The sequence below is a fragment of the Theropithecus gelada genome, chromosome 14 (genome assembly GCF_003255815.1).
Source record: "Theropithecus gelada isolate Dixy chromosome 14, Tgel_1.0, whole genome shotgun sequence".
In the NCBI taxonomy this organism is placed as follows: domain Eukaryota; kingdom Metazoa; phylum Chordata; class Mammalia; order Primates; family Cercopithecidae; genus Theropithecus; species Theropithecus gelada.
The window spans coordinates 105874448-105898122 of record NC_037682.1 but is presented as its reverse complement, the minus strand read 5'-3'; the positions used below and the strand labels follow the sequence as shown (position 1 = coordinate 105898122).

The following is a 23675-nucleotide window of genomic DNA, read 5'->3' as shown; positions in this document are numbered from 1 at the left end:
ATGTGTTTCTCTGAGGATCTTGGTAGTTGGCTCTATAGTACAGTCCTAGAATCCTAGAAGTTTCGGGTTGGAGGGGTTTTCCAAACCATTTAGTTGCATCCATTTGAGATGGCTGGAGGCGCCCAGGGGCAAGGAGAGTGACAAGATGGCCTGTCCTAAGATCGCTTCCAGTCAAATCATCTGTGGACCCAGAGTCCAGAGGTTGGCTGGTCAACCAGTTCTTAGAGCCGGAAGTGGGGTGTGGAGGGTTTAGGACAGGCGCCAGGCTCACTCACTGCAGTAAAAGGGCAGTTCGACAGAAAACCAAACACTGCATGTTCTCACTTATAAGTGGGAGCTGAACAATGAGAACACATGGACCCGTGGAGGGGAACAACACACACTAGGGCCTGTGTTGGTTAGGGGGTGAAAGGGAGAGCATCAGGAAGAATAGCTAACGAATGCTGGGCTTAATAACTAGGTGATGGGATGATCTGTGCAGCAAACCACCATGGCACATGTTTGCCTGTGTAACAAACCTGCACATCCTGCACGTGTAGCCTTGAACTTAAAAGCTGAAGACAAAAAAAATTAAAATAAAAAAAATTGAAAAGGGCAGTTGGATTTAAAGGCAGGAGCTGACTTCAGCGACCCTCCATTATGGGTTTTTAGGCTCTTGGAAGGTTCAGGACCTCAGGAAGTAAGAGTTTGTCCCATTGCACTGCAGCCTCTTACGGTCAACGTCCCAGGGTCTCAGTGACCCAGCCCTAGGGGCACTCTGGGCTCCTTCTGCAAACCCTTCGAGAACTGCTTGCTCCTTTCCCAGTCACAAAGCTTTCGAGGAGCTGAATTCCAGCTGAGTTTGATCTTACCTCAATACAAGAGGAGGCCTCGCCTATCCCTGGGGCTGGGGCTGACTGACAACAGCTTCCCATTCAGTTTTTTAGGGATGGGAGGAGTTGGCTTTGATATGGCCAGCTGGTGGACGGGAGAAGAACAGTCCAGAAAGAAATATTGAGTCAGGAGGCCTTCTGGAAAGGCCCAGCTGAACACCGCCCCCCACCTCCAAGTAGTTTAAAGCATTTCTTCTCTGGCACAAATCTGGACCACATTCCCTCCTTACTCAGCCCTACCCTGACCTGGGATAGCAGGGGACCCAAAGGAACCAAGGCAGCTTGTTGGTTTGTTTGTTTGTTTGTTTGTTTGTTTTGAGACGGAGTTTCGCTCTTGTTGCCTAGGCTGGAATGCAATGGCGCCATCTCGGCTCACCGCAACCTCTGCCTCCCGGGTTCAAGGATTGTCCTGCCGCAGCCTCCGGAGTAGCAGGGATTACAGGCGTGCACCACCACGGCCGACTAATTCATTTTATTTTTGTTTAGTAGAGATGGGGTTTCTCCATGTTGGTTAGGCTGGTCTCAAACTCCCGACTTCAGGTGATCCACCCGCCTCGGCCTCCCAAAGTGCTGGATTAAACGTGTGAGCCATCGCGCCCGGCGGAAATAAAAGGCAGGGGATTTTTTTGTTTTGTTTTTTTGAGACCGAGTCTCGCTCTGTCGCCCACTCTGGAGTGCAGTGGCGCCATCTCGGCTCACTGCAAGCTCCGCCTCCCGGGTTCACGCCATTCTCCTGCCTCAGCCTCCGGAGTATCTGGGACTACAGGCGCCGGCCAGCACACCTGGCTAATTTTTTTTTTTTTTTTTTTTGGTATTTTCAGCAGAGACGGGGTTTCACTGTGTTAGCCAGGACTGTCTCGATCTTCTGATCTCGTGATCCGCCCGCCTCGACCTCCCAAAGCGCTGGGATTACAGGCGTGAGCCACCGCGCCCGGCCCCAAGGCAGCTTTTGAAGGGACATGCAACCCCAGTTGCTTTCTGGGCGGCCTTAGCAGCAGAAGCACCTGCAGTCAGCGCCCACTAGGTGGAGACAGAGTCCCCGAGATGCCGGCAGCAGCCTCACTCGCTCCAGAACGCCAGGCTCCTGGGTCCCGGTTCCGAGGGCTCCTGTTCTAGAAATAAATGTCCGGGACCCCAGCTCCCCTTCCAGACCAGCCAGAGTCTGTCCCCACTGATAACTCACGTTTATAGCGTCATGGTGTTTAGAAGGCTGGTTCACATCATTCCTCTAGTCGGCTGCACACTCGTCCTGAGGATGGGTGGACCAGGTATTGCTGACCCCAGTCTTATGGCTGAGGAAGTGGAGCCGTCGGGAGCCTTTGAGATGCAGTGAAGGTCACGCAGTGCACAGCAGAGCTGGCCTCAAACCCAGGTCCCCTCGACTGAATCCCAGATTCGACCACATCTCAGCCGCCCCTCTTCTCTGGGGTGCACCGCATGGCAACCACCAGGCTATTTGGCATCAGAGTGGAGCCTGGATGCTTGGTTCCTTGGGTCTGCATGCTGCACCCTGATGGGGCCCATCTGGTCTTCAGAGAGCTGCTGTGCCCCAAGGCCAAGGCCCAGCTCTGCCTCAGGGGATTTGAGGGCACTCAGAGATGCAGGCAAGGACAGCGGTGTGTTTGTGGGCACTTCCGTACCCCTGAATGGGAGAACCAGTGGGGCTTGACCACACGGGAGTCGTCTCCCCAGACATCCCTGGGTGTGTGAGTGCTGGGGGGAAGTGGGGACTGGCGTCGAAGGTCTGACTTAGACCTGCTTGGTAAAGGCTGAGAATGAAGGAAAGCTTGTATTCCCAAAGTTGCCAGCAAATTCTGGACAAGCAGGTGAATGAGGCAGAAGAGCTGAGAGCAAAAAAGCAGTTTCAGTTCCACTTAGGGAATGGCTTCCTTTCTTGTGGCAAGGGGTAGAAGTTATGGGAACACACAACAGAAACTGTCAAACCTGGCTGGCTGGGGGCACGTGGGGTGGCCATCTCCTCGATGGACAGCATGCCTGAGACACCGCCTACCAGCTATGGAGTCACAGCCTCAGTTTGCCCATCTGTAAAATGAGGCCAGCGCGCGGCACCTCATCCCACAAGTGAAGGCTGAACGGCAGCATTCTGAGTGTGCTGTGAATAGCAGATTCTTCTGGTTGGTGAGCTGTTGTGTGTTGGGTGCTCCCACTCTGTCACAGAGTCAGAATAAGAGGAGCCCCGTTGGGTGCCGGGGTAGGTATGGCTGAAGCCAATGATTTCTCACGTCGTCTGGCCCTGGAGACTCAGTCAGGGTGGTGGGTAATGGGCCCGGTGCCAGGCTGCATCTCTGCACCCCGCCTCCCTAGGAAGACATGAGGGAACGGGTGCAGCCAGCCGGTGTACAGTTGGGAGCGGCTGAACGCAGCGTGGCTTTGCTATTAATGTAGTCAGTAAATAAATAAAGGAGGGCTTAAGCTTAGTGTACAGCAATCAGTTTAGAACTACAGGGTAATTAGCGCTGCAGGGGGCCGCAGGGCTGCAGAGTCAGGTTTAAATGAGCGAGTTCACTTTCACTGAGGCACCCCCTGGGGAGCAGAAAACGCAGCCTGGAGAGGAACCTGCCCTCCTGCCAGCCCACGAGTGGAAGTGGGGATGGCGGCGGGGCTGGGCCTGAAACCACACAGAGAGCTGGGGGATGGACCTGCCCCCGTGGGCCAAGGACCAGGTGTCTACATGTGTACCCCCTCACCCGCTTTCCTGCCCCACATCCTGCCCAGCAACACCCAGGCAGCTCCCAACTATGAAGTGCCACTGCCCTGTTGCCTCCTGCTCCTTCTTCTGGCATGTGGCAGACACGGGTCAGTCAGGTGGTCTATGAATCGATATAAGCACACGTGTGGGGATGCAGGAGTCCCCCACTGGGCCTCTGCCGCGTGTGTACACGTGTCCTGGGGAGGTGCCCGAGTGCGCATGTGATGTTCCTCCATCCCTGCTTTCACTCGCCCCTGACAACTGCAACATGCGCCCTGGAGTGCTAATTGCCTCTCTGTTTCCCTCCGTCTCCCTCTCCTTCTTTCAGCCATTTATACAACAAAGATTTACCAGGTGCCTGTCATGTGCCAGGCAGCGTGAGGCTCTGGGAACACAAAGATAGACAGCACACAGTTCCTGACCTCAGGGAACTGACAGTCTGGTCGTGGTGACAGTGAAGGAAACAGGTGACTAAATGGTGCTATAGAGACTCTGTGCCCAATTCAGCTTCTGGGGTCCAGGGAAGGTTTCCTGAGAAGGTTTGAGCTGAAAAGTGAATAAGGAGAAGTTGAGAGAGCCAGACAGAAAGGGTGTGTGTGTTCGTGCAGCTCTCAGAAGAGGAAACTGCACGCGCACAGGCCCACAGGGACATGGAGCTCGGTGCGGCCCAGAACACCCGTGGTCCCATCGGCTGAAGCAGAGTAGGGGTTGGCCGAGGGGCTCGAGAGTGATCCTGAGACGAAGTTGGGGTACTGAGCAGGGGCTCTGTCACGGAGGGTGTCTTGGAACTTTGTTAAGGAGTTTGAATTCCATCCTCAGAGTACTGAGGAGTCACCGGGGACTCTCATCCAGGGAGCGACATGATACTATTTGCATTTCTGGAAAATCGCTCTGGGCGGCAAACAAAGCAGAGGATGGAAGCGAGAGAGAGGGCCTGGGCGGAGGCAGAGCACTGAGGTCAGTCATCTTCAGATCCCCAGTCCCCTCCCTTCCTGGTGCCAGGGCAGTGAGGGGCTCCCACGTGGGAAGGCCTGGCCGTGCTGAGTGGAGGGAGGCAGCCTTGGCCTTGGCTTCCCTTACGCCTCTTCTCATGGGCTGCAACTTGCTCGAGTCTTCAGCAAGCCTCTGCTGGCACCGGGCCTCCGCTCTCCACCTTGGGCAGGGGAGGAGTCCCTCAGAGCCACTGGGAGGAGAGCTGCTAAGGCTGACATGACCCAAACGCCTCCTTGAATGCAGCCAAGACGACGAGGCATGCAGGGAGCTCCTGCTTAAGGTCCCTGGAGAACACCCTACAGCCCCGTGGTGGCATCTTCCCAGCCCCTGCCTCGGTGCCTGTCCCCTCTTCTGACTCCAGCAATGAGCCCTCCTGGCGAGTGTGTTCTGGAGGAGGCTGCCCACAATTGCCAGGGCTGGGGCAGAGGGCAGCGGTGGCCGGGGCTGGCAGGGGGCGGCAGTGGGGCCGCCTGCCCCGGGCAGGGAGGAGAGGGGTTGAGTCAGGCCACGGAGGGAGCATTCTCAGGCTGGTCTGGCCAGGGCCCCTTTCTCTCCATGAGATCATATCTGGGTCAAAGAGCATGTAAAGCTGGCAGAGCCGGCGGTCACACAAAGCCCATTCAGCCCAGCCCCTATTCACTCACCTCCTCTCCCCAGCGCCCGCGCCGCCGCGACCCCAGCACAGCGCCTAAGCCCCAGCTTTGATGTCCAAGAACAGAAAACGGCGATTAAATGTTGTTTTAAAGAGGGAGTGCTCACTGCCCTCCCATCTGTCAAGAGAAAGCTGAGGCCTGAGGGAGGAGAGGGAAGCTGGGGGAGGGGCGAGGAGGCGTGTGTGTGTGTGTGTGTGTGTGTGTGTGTGTGTGTGTGAGTGAGTCGGAGAGTTGGAGCAGAGTGTAGGGGTAAGGAAATAGGCAGGGGCCCAAGAAAAGCTGGGATCAGGATGGCTTGGGGGAATGGAAGCAACAGCTCAAAAAAAAACATAGAATTTTGGTTAAGGACTGGTTTCTCACATGAGAAATATGTGGAGAGGGAAAATAAGGTGGGACAGAGAAACAAAAGCAAAAAGAAAGGAGAAAAGACAACAGATGAGGAAGAGAGGTGAGGAGTGGAAAGGAGAAAAAAGACTGGGAGAGAGGAACAAGGTGAGGGGCAGGAGGGACGAAGAAAGCAGAGCAGGCGGCAAAGAGGGAGGGGAGAAAGCAAAGACAGAGAAGCAACTTTTAAGGGCTGGAGGCCCCCGGGTTGCACTTGTTCCTCCTCTTCGGACGATTGTCCAGGGGTAAGGGTAGCTCCAGGTGGTTCTCTGCTCAGCAACCCCAGGGTCGGACAGACCCCGGCCTTGGGACCAGGAGAACAGAGCTGAAAGGTAACCCTCCCAGTGCCACCCCTGGCAGGCCGGGCCTTGTTTGGTTCCCCAGGCGGTGGTGGTGGCGCATGGGGTGATGGCTCCCCACAACTCCTGGTGATGCTGGAGGCCAGGCCTGACGCTTGGCATGGGTTTACCACACCGGCGGGACCCAGCACAAGAATCATGGCTGTGTCCCCTAGGTCTTGTGAGGAGAGGGGTTATTTTGGTCAGAGACAGACAGTGAGGACGGCCTCAGGCAGAGGTGCTGAAGCACCATGTCTGGGATTGAGTGACTTTGGTTTTACAGCTACAGATAGAGTGATGCTTCCATCCCCGATAAGAGGAACAGGGAGAGGGCCAGAGAAGAGGGTTGGCCCAGACACAGGGAGATGAGACAGGGAGGGATCGTACCCATGGAGTGTTGCGGAAATCCTTTATTCTGTCCACGACAATGCAGAGCTTGCACGGCCGCCTCCCACCCATCCCCTCCCCTGCACAAGGCCACCTGCTCCAATCTCCTTTCTTAACGGCTCTTGGCTGCTACAGACGCAGGCAGGGACCTTTGATTGTGTGGAAGCTTCTTGTTGAGAAATTTCTGAAGCTTGCTTAGCTGCTAAGGAGTCAGTTGAAAATGTCTCTCTAAAGACTAAGACGGGAGACTCCTGCTTTGGGAGCTCTGGAATAAAGGACCCTGACCTGGTGTCAGGAGAGGTGGATGGAGTTCTCACTGCTGCTCACCAGCCGTGCAATCCTGAGCAAGTTATCCTAACAGAGCAACGGACTCCGACTCAGCTGCTTGCTAGCATGGTAGCCCCAGGGCGGCCAGGGTTTGTCTGTTTCGTCCCCTGCTGTAGTTCCCAGTGCCGACAACAGTAACTGGTACACGGCGGTCTTGCTGAATAAGTGAACGAGTGTCTACCTAGCACCCTGTACCAAGGATCATATGATAGTCATGTATTTAACAATGTTTTTAAGTAAAAAGTATTAGGAGAATGTTACTCAGTGCGTATGTACCTTGTAAATGTGGCATAAAAGTGACACATAGATAAGGCTAAATATGTGTAATACAGAACTTTCTTTTTCCCAGTCCCCACACAGAAATCTTAATTCCTCTACCGTGTTCCCCACACAAGAAAAGGCAAAGAGAAAAAAAAGAAAAAAAAAAACCAAGTACTTCAATAAAAAGGTGGGACGCTTCAAGCGAGAGACAACTGAATTAACTTTATTCTCTTCTAACTGCAGATTCAAGGTATACAACTGAACATTGCTATTTTTCTTATGAGACTTATAAATAAAAATACAAAAAATGTTCACTACAAAAAAATCTACTGTTAGTAGGATGTAAAAAATATTCTCTTTGCTATAGAAGGCACAAACTTCACTTAGTGACACATGGAGAGAGAAAAAAACCTGCAGCAGTAAATTCATTTTTTCTTATTTTTTTCCTTTTTTTTTTTTTTTTAAATCTTGTCAGAAACACTGAAATTACAAAGAAACGCGTCAATCTACACGAAACGAAGGCAGATGCGGAAAGCTGCAACCAGGACTGCACAACTTCGAGTGAAACTGCTTCGGAACTAGAACAGATAAGGAGTGGCAAGCACAACTCGGGGAAGTGGGCTGGGGAGGGGCAGCAGGAGGCAGGAGAGAGGGAGAGAGAATGGAGCCGACAGAAATGAGAGGGGGAGCCAGAGGGAGGAGGGGAGGGTGGGAGGGGCAGACGGAGAGGGCAAGGGTGAGAGGTGGGGAGGAGAGAAAGAGAAAGAGATTGATTTGTACAAAAAAGTAACCAGTAAAATTGAAGAAACAAAATTGGGCAACCTCCTAAAATTAGGCTAAGAGGAGGTGCTGAGGTAGACATTAACTAGAACATCGATGAATTAAAAACACTATTATGTAATACAGAGCAATCCGACTGGCACTTGTGCTGTCACAACATAAGACAAGCCACGAAAACAAACAAATAACAAAACAAAACATAATCCCCAAACCAAAAGGCTTAGTTTCGCTTGGTCCAGCAGGGCAGCAGGGCCCTCAGTGCTATAATTTACATACATATATATATATATTTATCTTTATTTATATGGGTCGGATGTCATGGTGCACCACCACGGTTTCTTAACCTTACGAAGATCATGCATAACACTATGTGAACAAATCCTATGATACACACCAGGAGGCTGGTACCCTGTCTGCGAAGTGGGATGCCAAGGGCCCAGGGAGGCCGCAGCTGCTGGCTAACCGGCCTGCAGGGCCTACACCCCTCTTTCTCCCCGCCTTCTTCCCCCGACCCAACCTCTCTGGTTTGTCCTGCGCCCCTCTCCTGGCCATCTCTGCCTTTTTCCTCTCCCCATCCGTCCCACCACATAGGGTGAGTCTCGCTTTTCGTCCTCCCACTGAAATATCCAGGTAAGTGCCACCATTACAGCCAAGTCGGCAGAGGCTCCAGAAAGGAGGAGGTAAGATGGGAGGGGGAAAGATGACCACAGGATGGGCCTAGGAAAAGTGAATGGACAGAGTCTAATCTTCTGCTTTTCTGTCTCACATCCTGGTGCGCCCCCAGTTTTCACCCTAGCTCGGCTTGCCGGGAAACAGGCCCCAAAATTACCCCGACCCTGCCACCCTTCATGGACAGAGTCGAAAGGCTGCCCCACCTCTGCTCACTCCTCTATAAGGAGGTAAGCTCAGCGGCCCTCTTCCGTCCATAGCAGTTGTACCAGTAGCATCCAGAAAGGTACCATACACTTGTGAAAAATTGCAGCAGTTTTGTTTCTTTTTTTCTCAACATGGAAAAACTGTTCAGGCACAAAGATTAAACAAGCCCACGTTGCACCCCTTGGATTGTACTGAATCACTGGGTCCCCCAGCCTCCCTACCCACCCCTGCACCCCAGATCTGCCTTCCCCATATTCATGGCCTCCTCCTCCAAAGCAGCCCAAAGCAGCAATGATATTTACTATTTTATATCAATCTCTTGCTCTATATATATATCTATATATCTATATATTTGTCTATCCTATATATACATAGGATTTTAATGCTTTGAATGAGCGAAGGAGTGAACAGGGAAAGAGCACATGAGTGAGGTGTAAATGTCACCAAACGCATTAAGGGACACACTTGTAGGAGCTGGACATGGGAAAGGGACTATTAGCCAACGTGGCCTTGCCAGGCTGGAGAAGTTTTTCACTGTGCTGGATAAGGCAGTAGCAAGCAGGGTTGCCAGCAGTGCCACAGCTAAAGGCAGCCAGGTGGCCAAAGGAGTCAGACGGTGCCAAGAGGAGGGGAGGACAGATATTCAGATCCCACCTGGGGAGAGACCTCCCTCTACCCTCCTCCTCTCCCCTTAACTCCAGACACATTTTCCAGACAGCCTCTTAGCTTGCCCCCGGCCACTAGGCCTTGCAACATTAGAACTGTTCCGTTGTTGTGGGTAGGAAGTTGGAGAAGAGGCATGTTAGACTCTATTCAGGTGTCTTCACGGGGAGAGGAGGGTACAGCAAATTCAGAGGTGTCCCCAAACAGTAGCCCTCAGAAACCACACTCCTCTGAGCTCTCCCCCTACCTCCCTACTGGGGCCTGCAGGGCCCATCGGGTTGGGTGGGGCGTCCGGGTGCTGATTTAGTACCATCCAATGCTGCAACACCAGATTACGACAATACTGCATGATTTAACACACAACCACACACACAAAGCACACACGCACACGCACACACATGTACAAAGGGATATTTTGGTGGTGGTGGACTTTTTTTTGTCTTTTGTCTTCCTATTCACATTACAAAAGGAAAGGGCAAGGTTCTGCAGAACTGACGAAGGAACTAACAGATACTACAAAAATATTACAATTTGTAAAGATTAGCTCAACCCTCTCAGCTTTTATGAATGGAGGGGGGAGGGGCCCAGGCTGAGTGGGAAGGGCAAGGGAGTGAGGGGGTAAGCTAGTTCTATGGAATAGTTTGATTTTTTCTCTTCCTTCCCCACCAATGTTGAATGACATCTTGCTGTTAAAAATACTGTTTTCTGGGATTTACAGATCCCCTGAGGGCCAGCCAGTCCCTGCTTCTTCCCAGACCAGAGGAGGAAGCCATAGTGCATACTGATTTCTTACAGACGGCCCCTCCCCCAAATGATTTCACCCTTTTCACATTATAAACATGACAACTGTTCTAGTCACATATTTCAAGTTTAACTTCTTTTCCTTTCCAAAACACTAAGTCGTTATTACAGTTGCAAAATAGCATCCTCCCTACTTCATCATCCCTAATCAACAGTCTAGTGACACCGTCCTCCCAATTCGCATCCTCCCAACACACAATTTTAAGGCCTTCAGATTTGGTGGATGAGATTGAAGGGGAGGGCAGGAGGGCTGGGGCCGAGGGACAGGGAGGTCGTCACAGCAGCACCCATCCCTCCGGCTTCCCTACATTCCTCGTGATCCTTCTCCCCAAGACCGCTTCCCTAAACCACTTTGTAAAACCTAAGATCAAAACGCAGCCACAACTTTCTCGGCGAGAGAAAGGAAAGAAAAAATAACAATAAAAAACTCTTACACATAAAGCATGAGATGAAACGGAGGGTCCGTCCCAAAGCAAACACGAATATTGCAAATGTGCTTTCCAAAATTCAGGAGGGTTGGGGGAGGTTGGGGAAAAGAGGGAGGAAGAGCAGCAGAGTGGGAGGCGGGAAAGGAACAAAAGAACAACTGGACAAACATAAGAGGTAGCTTTTAGAAAAACAACACCCCCGCCCCAACACAACAAAACAAAGGCTGGATCCCGCCCCCCTCCCCAAAGACCAGCCGTGAAAATAGACCAATCCTGGCAATGAGAATGCACACAGAGGTGAGACCACACAGTTGCAAGGATCCAAACATAGGCCCTCAAACCTCAATGGCCCAGCAACTTGTAAGAAAGGTGGGATTCTCTCCAGAGTGTTTTAGGCTGAACGGATGGTGGCCACAGGTGACTTCGTGCACCGGCGGAGCCGATAGTGACTCCCTAGTGCCCTTTGGGGACCCATGGGACCCCAATGCAACATCCCCTCCCCACCTACGTTTTTTGTCCTCCCCGGCCCTCACATTCAGATCCTGAGTATCAACTCCTCCTGCACAGTTCCTTCCAGCTGGGAGGCTGGTCTCCAGGGGCATGGGGAGGGTCTTGGCCAGCTGAAGTCTATAAAAACAACTGTTAATTTACACAAGAAACAGAAAAGAACACCCTCCCCATTCCTCCAAGCCCCAACCAAAAAAAGAGATACAGAGGTTAAAAAAGCTCATGAGGTCACAAAAAACTGAGGTAATTCAAGTACAATGTGCTAACAGGAGACACAGAAAAGAAGCAAAACATAACACAAGGCCAAAGCGCTTTCAACTCCTCCTCCTCCTGCTGCTCCTCCTCCTCCTTCTGCTCCTCCTCCTCTCCACTGTGGACCGAGGAGCGCTGTGAGTCAGGAATTCTGTGCGACTCTCTCTGGACCTGGCTTTTCTTGCTGAGCTCACTACATCTAGGGTCCTCAGTGTGACTCAACAACTTTCTCCCTTGCCCAGCTTCCGTCACCCCACGGGCTGGGTATCCTCTTCCCCAGGTGTAGGGCCCCTCTAGAGAAAGACATCCACAACCTTCCCTTGGAACATCAGCCCTTTCACGGATTCCTTCTCCTGGGACTGAAGTAGGGCCACGTAGGGACTGTGGTTTGTTTGGTAAAATATTAGGTATTTAGTTGTGATGCTTTTCCATTTTGGAAGCAGCGCAGCAGGAATCTTGCTCACAATGGGCCTGGACTAGGGTGGGGTATTGGATTTGTTTTGTGTTCTCAGAAAGCTGAGGGAAGGAGGGGCTCTGAAGTCAGAGGCAGCTGTCCCACTAGGGAACTGGAGAAGGATGGAGACACCGCCAGGTCCCTGAGGGGCTGAGACTCCCCTGGGACTTGGAGGACAGGAGTCAAGGGGAGGCTGGGAACAAAGAGCTGGGGGAGGGGCAGGGGTCCAGAGGCTCTCAGAGACCACCAGGGGACACCCAGATGTGGCAAAGCAGAGGAAAGCAGCAGGTGGGCTGAGTGGTGGGAAGGGAAACAGAGCCCTTCCTCTCCCCCGTCGGCCGCCAGCAAACTAGAGCTGCCACTTTGAGCAGCTAGTGACCCAGCCCAGCCCCATCGGCAGGGGAGCACCGTTCTGGCTCCCCTCCTCCCTGCCTTCATCTTCTGGAGGTCTTGCGGGAGCAAGGCCGGCAGAGACTGTGTGGCTCTGATCAGAGGACCTCTCACCTGCTTTCTAGCCTCCGTTTCTGGACACATAAAGGAAGATCTGGGTGAAGGCAGGAGAAAAATGTGCCACCATTTGAGTGAACAAAATACCCCACCCCATCCCAGAAAATCAGGCAAACCTCCAGCCGGGAGAGGAGGGTAGAGGCCCCCAGAGGAGGGGCAGTGGCTTGGCATCCAGGTCATCTGGAGCCCAGAGAGAATCCAAGGCCAAAAAGCTATCAGGTTTCCTTTTCCTTCTCTTTTTTTTTTTTTCTTTTCCTTTTTTATTTTTCATAGTCCTTCCTTCATCTCGATCCAACTCTTCTTTCCTGGCTCCCCGCTCGGCTCCACCGCCGCGGGCCTCCCTTCACACGTAGCACAGGTAGAGGTACGTCTTCTCTATCCTCCAGTCGGGCGGGATCTCCTCGGGCTTGTGGCCCTTCATGTGCTTCTGCATGGAGGAGAGGCTGGGGCAGTACTCTGTGCAGATGGTGCACTGGTAGGGCGAGGCGCCGTTGTGCGTTCTCAGGTGCTTGATCATGGCCGAGTAGTCCCGGGAGCGCTGGTGGCACAGCTTACACTCAAAGGGCTTCTCACCTGAGGGCAGAGGGACAGGGCAGGAGAAAGTGAGGACAGACAGAGGGCGGTGAGGGCACCATGTCACCCTCAGGCGTGCCAGGGAAGCTGGCTTCCTCCTGCTGGGCTTGTTCCAACAGAACTTTCTGGGACAATGAAGGCACCACCCAAGACGGCAGCCACCAGTCACACATGGCTATGAACGAGGCTGGTGTGACTGGAGCTCTACAGTTTTCTGATTTTATTTCATTGTAACTAATTTAAATAGCTACATGTAGCTAGTTGACTACTGGATTGCCCAGTTCCTTGTCTTACTATTCTTAACTCTCCTAAGGCCACAGTCTTTTCCCTTTCTAATTAAGAAAATGAGTGTCTAGAAAGAGAAAGGCCCCACGGTCCTCAGGAATGGCTCTTCAAGCCACAGTTCCATCCAGGGAGCAGGTGGATCGAGACCTTTCAGGGCTACAGATGGTGGGGAGCAGGGGTGGGGGAAAATTGAGGGAACCCAGTCCTTCAAATATGCCGCACCTGGGAACCTCTATCCAGCTAAAGCCTTTTTGTTTTTTGAGGTGGTGTCTCACTGTGTTGCCCAGGCTGGAATGCAGTGGTACGAACTCAGCTCACTGCAACCTCTGCCTCCTGGGTTCAAGTGATTCTCCTGCCTCAGCCTCCCAAGTAGCTGGGATCACAGGTGCTGCCACCATGCCTGGCTAATTTTTGTATTTTTAGTAGAGACAGGGTTTCACCATGTTGGCTAGGCTGGGCTTGAACTCCTGACTTCAAATGATCTGCCTGCCTCGGCCTCCCAAAGTCCTGGGATTATAGGCATGAGCCACCGCACCCGGCCTATCCTGCTAAAACTGCTAAGACTTTGCCCTGGACCCTGTCTCCCTCCTGAGGCTAGAATTGGGGGTGGGGTGGGATGGGAAGGATAAAGAACCTGGGAGTACACAGCCACACCCTAGCCTTCTATACCCCAACTTTCCTTCCATAGAGTCCCCTAGAGCTGAGCAGAGGATGTGAGGGAACCTTGTTTCAATACAGTAATTAACTGGCCAGCCATCTCGCTATCAATACTCCTCCGTGCACAGGCCCCAGCAAATAATGAAGTAATGAACAGCCAAAGTGATCTAACCATCGACCAGCTATTTACAATAGTCACTGCCAATACAGTTAATGATCCACCTGCCAGGTCACATCCCCGACAAGGGGCTAAGGAAACCCCAGGGCTCTGGGAAATCCTCTGGGTCACTATAGGTGTCAGCAATGGACACCCAACCCTGTCCTTGGGGGCTCAAACTGGGGCACGAAAACTGAGCTCTGACAACACGTAGCTCTGCTTACTGCTCCTTCTGTCCACCCTTCCCCTCCAAAGGCAATGTACTTTCCTCTAAGCCAGCAGGATCTGCCTGAAGCCACCTCTCCCCCTTCCTCTGGACAGGACAGCTGTCCCCCCCGATCAGAGGGGGTGTCTTTGTTTTCCATGTGCCACCACCTCTTACCCTTCTGTAAATCAGCCTTCCCCACAACCAGCAACGTGCTGGTGGTAAATGTTTAACAACTGGCTTTCTAAAAAGCCCTGGTTTGTAGCATCTGCTGATTGCTATGATGTGAATACTCCTACCAGGGCCAATTTTAAGCAACTAAGGTGATGTCGCTGAACTTGAAGTTGTGAAGAAATGTGAAAAATTAGCTTTCACAAGCAAGCTCCAATACTCCACTGCCCCCAACCTCGGACACTGTGGAAGACCCTTCACTTCTTTTGTCTTCTGACCTCAGGAAAAGCAGTGGCCCACATTTCTTTTTCCAATACAAAAAATAATGTGGCTGGGCACGGTGGCTCATGCCTGTAATCCCAGCACTTTGGAGGCCGAGACGGGTGAATCACTTGAGGTCAGGAGTTCGAGACCAGACTGACCAACATGGCAAACCCGTCTCTGCTAAAAAAAAAAATACAAAATTAGCCGGGCATGGTGGCACACGCCTGTAATCCCAGGTAATCGGGAGGCTGAGGCAGGAGAATTGCTTGAACCCGGGAGGCAGAGATTGCAGTGAGCTGAGATCATGCCACTGCACTCCAGCCTGGGCAACAAGAGCGAAACTCTGTCTAAAAAAAAAAAAAATGTGAAGGCACTCTGAAATGGTAAAACATCATATGCATATAGGGATTATTAAATATATCTGCTCTTCTAATCTCAGAACCAAACACAATCTAACTTTACAATTTCCCAACTTCCATAATAACCTGATTCAATGCATCCTAATTCTTACTGTAACCCTTGAGTAACATGAAATTACCCCTAACCTTCGCTTCCAGCTAACTGGACCAACTTACCCCTAATTTAGGACTCATATACAGACATCATTTTGCATGTCACCTCTGAACTATTGGTATAGCTGCCTGGAGAGCTGGTGGGGGCTCACTGGAAAGTGTGCTGGGATTGATTAGTAATGTCTGCCTTGGCCTTGACTGGTGGCCCTCAGGCCACCTTGACTGGGGTGTGGTGGCCCTCAGGTCACCAAACCAGCCCTTAATAGAACCTCTTCTACTCTTTGATTCAGCCTGGGATCATCCTCACTTAGGCTTCTCCAGGAGACCATCTGCTTCCCACCTCCACCCAGGTCCCAGAGCCAGCTCAGACCCCTCCCTGGCCTTCGGTACCTGTGTGCACCCTATAGTGCGTCTCCAGCTGATGCTTGAGGCTGAACTTCTTGCCACAGCCATTGCACTCATAGGGTTTCTCACCCGTGTGGATGCGTTTGTGGCTCTTGAGTGTGCTCTCATCCCGGAAGCAGCTGCCACAGAACTCACACTCGTAGGGGTGGTCGCCTGTGGAGACAAGCGGCTGGATCAGGCATTTGCCTCTCCCTGCCCCCTCCTCAGGGGACAGTAGGGCACATTCAGTGCATGAGAAGGATGAGACGGCCTGTATTCACCACCTCCAAAGATAACTTAGGGATCCACGGCCACACCGCCATTGAATAAACAAGCAATACCTGTGTTCACACATGTCCACACTTTACTGTGGGCCCATGATCATCTGCGGGGCAAGGGCCAGTCCTGGGAAAAGAGAGCCCATTTGGTTCAGGGATGGACAGCAGTCCCCAGAAAGCAAGCCCTTATGTGGATACATGAGACCTCACCATCTTGCTTCTCAGATGACCTCTTCTCCCCTTCCTTTAGGTTAAGAGTGAAAGTCACTCCAGCCTGACTCCTCAACCTTCAGAGAAATCTCTCCAATTCTGGGAACTTCACATTGTTCCCCAAATACCTTCTACAGTCCCCAATTTCCTTCCTCCACAGTCTCACATAGCTGTTTCCTCTGCTCGACTTCTTCTTTTCTCCCTGGTGAACTCCTAATCATCCTTCAAAGCCCAGCTCATGATACCCCTGTGTGGACGCTTCCCTTTGATTCTCCAGGCAGAATGAATCACACTTTCCTCTGTGTCCCCAAAGAGAAGAAATGCCCAGAATTTTGTTCTTTTATTCGTGTGGTATAATTTTTATCATACTTTCGCATTAAAATGGCCCACATTTCCTGAGCACTCAGATGTGTGATGTGATCGCATAAGGTGATCATGGCAACAACCTTAAAGAAAGATATTATTCTCATTTTATAGTTGAGAAAAAATGAGATGCTTGGAGATGCTTCAACATCATCCCTGAGGTGAAATAGCAAGTGAAGAGCTGAGCTGGGATTCAGGTTTGGGTCTGGCCCTAGAGTCAGGGTACCATATACTTGTCAGCTTGCTGACACTGTGCTGTATCTACTGGCTTGCGCACCCTACCTCCGGCATGGAAGCACCACCAGGATAAGAAGCAAGCCTCACCCATCTTTGTAGTCTCAGTGCATCGCACAGGGAGGATCCCGAACAGACTCAGGAAATGGTGGGTCCATGAAGCTTGGAGAGAACTGCCTTTTCTTTTTTGAGGATCCCACTCTGAAATCTCCAGAGCATGAGAGGTTGGGGTGTGGAGAATAACCATCTTGCCTTTCATACCCAAAGTGGGGGACTTGGGGGATGAAAGGTGAGGACTCCAGCTACTTATTTATTACAGGAGTGAAGGCACAGACAATAAAGATAGATTGATCACCCCAGACTTTGTTCATGAATATTTAAATATCGCTGATTCGTCTTGTCACTGTAATTACAATTTCTCTGGGCTGCATCTCCAACAACCACAGTTTATGGTAAAGAATGGCCCACTGTATTTCACTTGTCCCTCTGCAGATGTGCAGGGCTGCCAACCGTGTAATGTCCTCTGCATTTCATACATTTTCTTCAGCTGCTGAAGGTTTAAGTCATCCACAATGACCTACGTTTTTTCATTATCCCCATGTCAAACTGCGCTCGTGCCTGGGCATAAATTGTCCTTCTCGTTATAGACTCGCATGCCTGTGCCTTCACTTCCTTTTTAAAATGATATTTTACTCTCTCCTCTCTCTCCCCTCCTCGGGCCACTAACCAAAGCTCCCCCTCCCAAAGCTAGGCCCCTGTACCCACATAAATTCTCATCTCTTCTGATGGCTCTGAGGGGTTTTTAGTAAGGCTCTGTGGGGAGCAGATGCTGGGATCTGATCAGTGACTTTCTCACGGGTGAAAGATTTGCAAGAAGCACCCATGCCATGTGAGGGGCACTTCCATCAAGTAATCAGATGGAAGAAGCTCAAAGAGTGGCATCGTGCCTTGACACCAGTTCACCCCAATCTATGGGGTGCTGCACTGGCTCAGAGGCTCAGCCAGTGAGTCCCTCACCTGCAGATCTGGGGATGGGCCAAGGCCTGGGGTTCTCAAAATTGCTACCTGCCCATCCTCACTGTCAAGAGCCATGGGACTTCCTGGCCCCTAGTCCCATCAAACTCAAGGGGAGTGGAGGCCTGTGCAAACCCTGGTACTAATTAGTTGTGTGTCTAACACAGTAAGGGCCAGTCTGTGTGCGTGCGCCTGAACCCACTCTCTCTGTGTGTCTGCACTCATATTCCCGTCTGGTCTGACATCCAACTCCCCCTCCTTACTGAATCGGCAACGATTACGACTTTAATCAAAGATTCAGTATCCTCATTAAGGTATAAATAAATAAATAAAGCCAAGGCCACGTGAGACTTCAGCCGGAGCCGGTAATTAAAACGTACATCGGCAGTCGCCCAGCTGGGGGGAAGGCAGCGGTCGGGGGGCGGGGGGCAGCTGCCTGTGCCTTTCACCTCCAGAGGGGTCCCTAACAATTTAAAAAAACAAGGGGTTAAGACAGAGGAGTTTGTTTGATCCAATTTTTATGAATTTAATTATGAAGTGGAGCACATGTTAAATGAGTTTAAATAGGAAATCTCCTGAGTCTGCCCAGGGAAAAGAATAAAAAGAATTTAGAAGGAAAAATAACAACAAAAAAAGAAACAGAAAGAAAGAAAAAGAAAAGTCACCAACACACACGTATCCCCATCCCGATCTGGGAGCACGGTGCGCACCTGGCGTGAAATCCTCACCCTGAGAGCTGATTGTGTCAGTGTGGCCATAATGTACACAAAACTGGCTGCAGAACTCAAAATCCAATTTGTGGTATGTTGATTAACTCTGTAGCCTCTTTAATGAGCTTGACATTAAGTGCAGGACAAACGAGACTAATTAGAGCCCCCTCCAGCCTGCCCGGTGCACCTGTGACTCCCCCACTCCCCCCCCAAATCTGTCCTTACTTGATGCTTTCTCTGGCACTGGCCAAGCCCAGTGTCTGCCGTCCTCCCCACCCCAGCCCCATCCTGCTGGCTCTTCAGGCCCCTCCCTCCTGGCCCCTCCCTTCAGCACAGCTGAGAGTTTATTATATGATGAGCCGTGTGAATCAGGGATCCATCAATGCCAAGAGCACGGCTGGACTAACCTACCAAACACAGCTGCTGATGCTAAACACCCGGCCCCAGCAGCAAATGGGCCAAGAACAACGGAATATTAATGAGGCATTGTGTGTGGGGTGTGCACAGCCTGTATATGGCTTGTGTGCACAGTGCCTCACTGGTGTGAAAATTGATGCGTGTTTCTGTGTGTGTGCACAGGCAGAACACATGCTCTGTGTTTCCTAGAATAAGCAAGGGCTTCTCCCTAACTCTGGAAACAGCCCCTCCCTGTGGATCTGAGCCACGGCTGACACAAGGGCATGTGACATTTTCATATCTGAGCTCTGAGAAGGTGGCATGGACAGAGCAGGGCATATCCTGGGTGGATTTAGCAGGACTGAGATCATTCAAGTCACATGAAGCCAACTGGTTGGACCCAGTGGCATGCTCCGAAGTGGCTGAAAGGTATCTAGCCATCTTTCTTAAGACCAAATGAACCTGGGGACCCGTTGAGGGAGGCGTTCATAGGAAGGTGCATATACTTGCAGGAGAGATGCTTATGCAGTCGCTGCAGAGAAAGTCCTTGTCAACATCCCACCCTCCTGGGCCCTTCTTATTGAGCCCACCCCTCTGGGCCCTACCTCCATCCTATCCCAGAAATTTTAAGTAGTTCTGTGCAAATCCGGTGGTGCTAAGGCAATGTGCTCCCCTGAACAAAATGGCATCCAGAAGTGAGAGCCAGGAAGGCTCCTTAATGAGGATACCTACCGCTGGCAGGCCAGGCCAGCTCGGTCCCTGAGAAGTAAAGCTCTTCCCTTATTTAGCAGAGCCTGCCACCCATGCAAGACCTGGTCTGCATACTCAATCTCTGAGCTGTGACAAGACTCTCAAACTGAGGAGAGGGCCTACAGTAGTTTCTTTACGTGGCATGCAGAGGTTTTTATGAGTATATGCTCTGTTACATACCCAGATGGAGACCTGACCCCAACCCTCCCTACAAACACAGCACACAAAGGCAGAGACACATGCAGACTCAGAAATGCGCATTCCTTTACCCAGGTACAGTCAGCAGAGCCCCAGTTTTGTCATAGAGAAAATAAGGAATTTAAGCCATCCACTCCCCTGTTAGGGAAGACCGGGGGCTGCTGCAGGAAAGCAAATGCCTCTTGGCCATCAGGGACCAAGTGTCCCCATCCCTGAAGCCCTAGAGGCTGGTGGCAGGGAATGGCCAGCCTCTGGGCACCTGGCCCAGCCTCCTTAGCTCATAACCCCTCCCTTGTCCCATCACCTGGAACTGGCTGAGAAGCAATATTTCATTGCTCATCATTTAAATGCCCTCCTTGTCTTCCCTAAACAGGGTTAAGGTCCAAGTACAGGCCTTTGTTATTATGGGGAAAGTAGGACTTCTTCAACTTGCCCTCAGAAGCCCGAAGCTGACTTCAGAAATGTGTATGGATGGCGTGGAGGGGCATCAAGAGTGGTGGGAGGCAGGGCAGACACTGTTAAGAGACCCAGCAGGTCAGTTTTTCTCAAAATTCATTTTGGGTCTACCTACATGAGAATCCCTTGGGAATACGTATTAATAATGCTGCATCTGGGACCCCACCCTGGCCCCATGGAATAGAAGTTTCTGAGAGTGGGACCCAAGAGCCTGCCGTTTTAATGAGCATCCTGTGTTGGACATGGAAAGACTGAACCGACGGTCCGCAGGAGGGGACTGGGAGAACTGTCCACATTTACCTGCATGCCAGGCAGCCCCTGCACGTCCAAGCCTTGAGCAGAAGGACTGAGGGCTGACTCAGCCCACCACCTCCACTTTGCGTCCTTGGAGGTAAATATAGAGACTGGCTCCCAGAGACCCAAATCCACCCATCAGCTTCACTGACCTACCTGTATGTGAGCGCAGGTGGCGTTTGAGGGCCGTGTGGCTGGGGAAGGTGCGGTTGCACTCGCTGCAGATGTAGCTGCGCACGCCCGCGTGGACCTCCATGTGCTGCTGCAGTGCGCTCTGCGCCTGGAAGCGCTTCCCACACAGCAGACAGAAGACGGCCATGTCAGTGCCTGTGGGAGACAGGAAAGGGGGCGCCTCAGAAGGCTGGGAACACAAGGCGCATTCTTTACCCATCTGGAGTGAGAGCCAGTGTCGGGACTCACACCTCCAAATCCCCATGCTCAGGGGCAAATCCAGAGTTGGCCCAGGCTGTGCAACACTGAGCACCCAGTATGTGGCCCCAGGGATGGGCAAAATCGACGTTGTTCCTGAGCTCTGGAAGCTAAAGTCTAGCGGGAGAAGGATAGACACTGATCAAATACATCACAACAGCAAGGGTAATGTGCAACTGTGTCAGGCAGTATGTAAAAGGCAGCAAAATACTAAGAGGGCACATACCAGATGGACTTCGCAGAGTCCGGGGCAAAAAGTGGGGGAGGCAAGGTAGACCCTGTGAGGACAAACAATGACAAAGATACCACGGGCCAGCTATTGTTCTAACGTAACTAATATAAATCCAAAACTCCAAAAGCTAGCCTCTGTTATCCTCACCCCTTAGACAAGGAGACTGAGGCACAGAGAGATTAACTACTTAGGCCAAAATCCCATAGAGCAGCAGTCCCCAACATTTTTGGCACCAGGGACTGGTTTCATGGAAGGCAATTTTTCCACGTATGGTGGGGGGATGGTTTCGGGATGATTCAAGCGCATTAATCATTAGACTCTCTTAAGGAGCGTGCAACCTGGATCCTGTGAATGCACAGTTCCCTATAAGGTTTATGCTCCTACGAGAATCTAATGTCGCCACTAATATGACAGGAGGTGGAGCTCAGCTTCACTCGCTCGCCTCCGGCTGTGCAGCCCAGCTCCTCACAGGCCATGGCCCAGGGTTTGGGGACTCCTGCCATAGAGTTCGTAAGTGGCAGGGCTGGGATTCACACCCACGCACCCTAGATTTTAATGCTTTCCCAAGACTAGATACAGACCCTGTTTTTGTTTTTTGATTTTTTTTTTTTTAAACTACTTCTCCACTCACTAAAGCATGAATCTTAGGTTCATTCACTCAACAAGTATTACTTGGTGCCTTCTACAAGTAACGTTGTCTTTTTGGCACTGGGGATATAACCATGGAAGAGCATGCCAAGTGCCTGCTCTCATGACCGACGTTACCCGGAACACCAGGTGAACGGCGGAATCTGGAAGATGGAATAGTGTCTGTGAACACTCTGGGCCAAAGGGAAACGTGGCCGGTGGGAGGATCAGACAGAGGAATGGTGCAGTGCAGCTGGGGAAGAAGAAGAGGAGGCTAAAGGGAAAGGTAAGGGCCAGGGTCTTGCAAACCACGTCAAGAGCTTTAGGTTCCATCCCAAAACCGACGGGCAACTGTCAAATGATTGAAAGCTAGCGAGTGATGTGAGATTTTCATTTAATTCTAACTGGCTGTTCACTCCCACAGTACCCCACAAATATAGGCTGCTATTTTCTGTTTGTTACCAACCCCTTTCTGATGCTGCTCTGGAGCCATGGCCGAAATTTCCAGCTACAGCACCACGGGAGGAAGTATCTGACCTTGTGTGTGAGTCCTAACTGGTAGCTCGGTGCCCAGCCTTTTGGGCTCTGTTTTCCTGAGCACAGGAGCCCCCTGGCAGGCCCATCTGCACGTCTCTGTGCTGGTACCTGGGCAATATCACCTGCACTTGGCCCCACACTGCTGTCCCCTGTGTGGGGGGCACAAGCAGGAAAGGTAAGTAGGCCTAGCATCTGTCAGCCCAGTCCAGAGTGGGTGGGGGCAGGGGGCAAAGCTTTGGCTGCTGGAAGCCATGGGCTGCTCAGCATGGAATCGAGAAGTGTCTGGTAGAAGGTAGGGGGAAGAGAAGGGATGGCACGAAGAACCTCCCTGCCTTCCTGGCCCATCGACAGAGATAGAAAGGAGAGGCCTGGTCCTCACCACCTCTGTCCCATTCATTGCTGGGTTAGGATGGACTAGTAGGCAGGCAAGGTCCACCTCTCACGGTCCCCTACACTTCTGTGTCCCTCATACTCACCCTGATACCCCTTCCCTTTGCAGACACTGAGGTCTAAGCACCTGGAGCCACACCCCATCTCGCCAGCAATCAGGAAGGCTGAGCAGGGAATGGGAATAGCAGCCAGCACTGGATTTTTCTCCTGGCCGTCAAAAAGCAGGAAGGAAGGGGAGCAAAACTAGGTGTTATGCTAGGTGCTTTTTCTATGTTGTCAGCTCATTTAAAACTTACAATCCTACAAGGCAGGCATTCTTATCCCCCTTTTTACTAGCGGAAAACAGAGAGATTAAATAACTTGCCTAAGATCACACAGAAAGAGGCAGAGTTGGGATCTGAAAATATCTCGGTGTGTCTGCTTTCAGAAACCATGGGGTTGGGCTCAATGCTGCCTCTGGGGCCAGCTGCCCACCTGTCTATGCTTACCCTGGAAGAGGCCCGGTAAGGACAGTACAGAGCACCCCTGCCTCTAGTACAGCTCCAGCAATGGCTAGAGAGCCCCTGGCCAGGAGTAGGCGGATGCTGGGGCTGGGTCACAAGACATAGCTCTCTGAGGCCGTGCAATCCCACTGGGAGCCACCAAGGTCTCTCGGAAATGTTGAGTAGGGTATTCAGCTCCACTTGCTGGAGGGGGACATAATGAGAGATGTATCTTTCCGGACAGAAGCAGTGCCAAGAGTTGACAGTGAGTCTTCAATATCCCTCCCTGCTTGGCCTACATACAAAGGAGCACAGTGCATCTGCAATGCGTTCTGTGCCCAGTGGCCCCCAGTTCTTCACCTTGAGGGCCCCCAGCATCTACCCCCTCTCTGCCCTTAACCCCCACCCCACAGAGAGCCCAAATTAAGCCAGGGGTTCAAACAGCTACCTTAAATCAGTAGGATTGAGTAGGCTTTGTGGGTCAGCCATGCCCTTTAAGAGCCAAGACTCCTCCTTATGCATCCTCTGAGATCCCCCGCATGGAAGGAACCTGGGCAGACGAACATGAATGGCATTGCCAGTGGGACATCTCAGCCTACACAGCCAGACCCAGAGGTGCTCTGAGGGTCAATATCACCCAGCAAGGCAGACCACGGCACTCTGCCCCCTTGGTC

The 23675-nt window shown here is 51.7% G+C and overlaps 1 protein-coding gene across 5 annotated transcripts in view; it reads right to left on the bottom strand.

Moving 5' to 3' along the window:
* Window positions 1-6342: 6342 nt before the first annotated feature.
* Window positions 6343-23675, bottom strand: part of ZBTB16 (zinc finger and BTB domain containing 16) — a 197268-nt gene continuing 179935 nt past the window's right edge. For 3 of the 5 annotated variants that reach the window (XM_025357869.1, XM_025357870.1, XM_025357868.1), the window contains exons 5-7: window positions 20461-20631; window positions 15408-15575; window positions 6343-12766 (exon numbers count right to left, since the gene is read on the bottom strand). In XM_025357869.1, coding sequence (XP_025213654.1) covers window positions 12537-12766; window positions 15408-15575; window positions 20461-20631 — 569 coding nt within the window. In that variant the 3' untranslated portion in view covers window positions 6343-12536. The remainder of the gene's footprint in view (window positions 12767-15407; window positions 15576-20460; window positions 20632-23675) is intronic. The other 2 variants (XM_025357867.1, XM_025357871.1) reach the window with 2 other exon arrangements.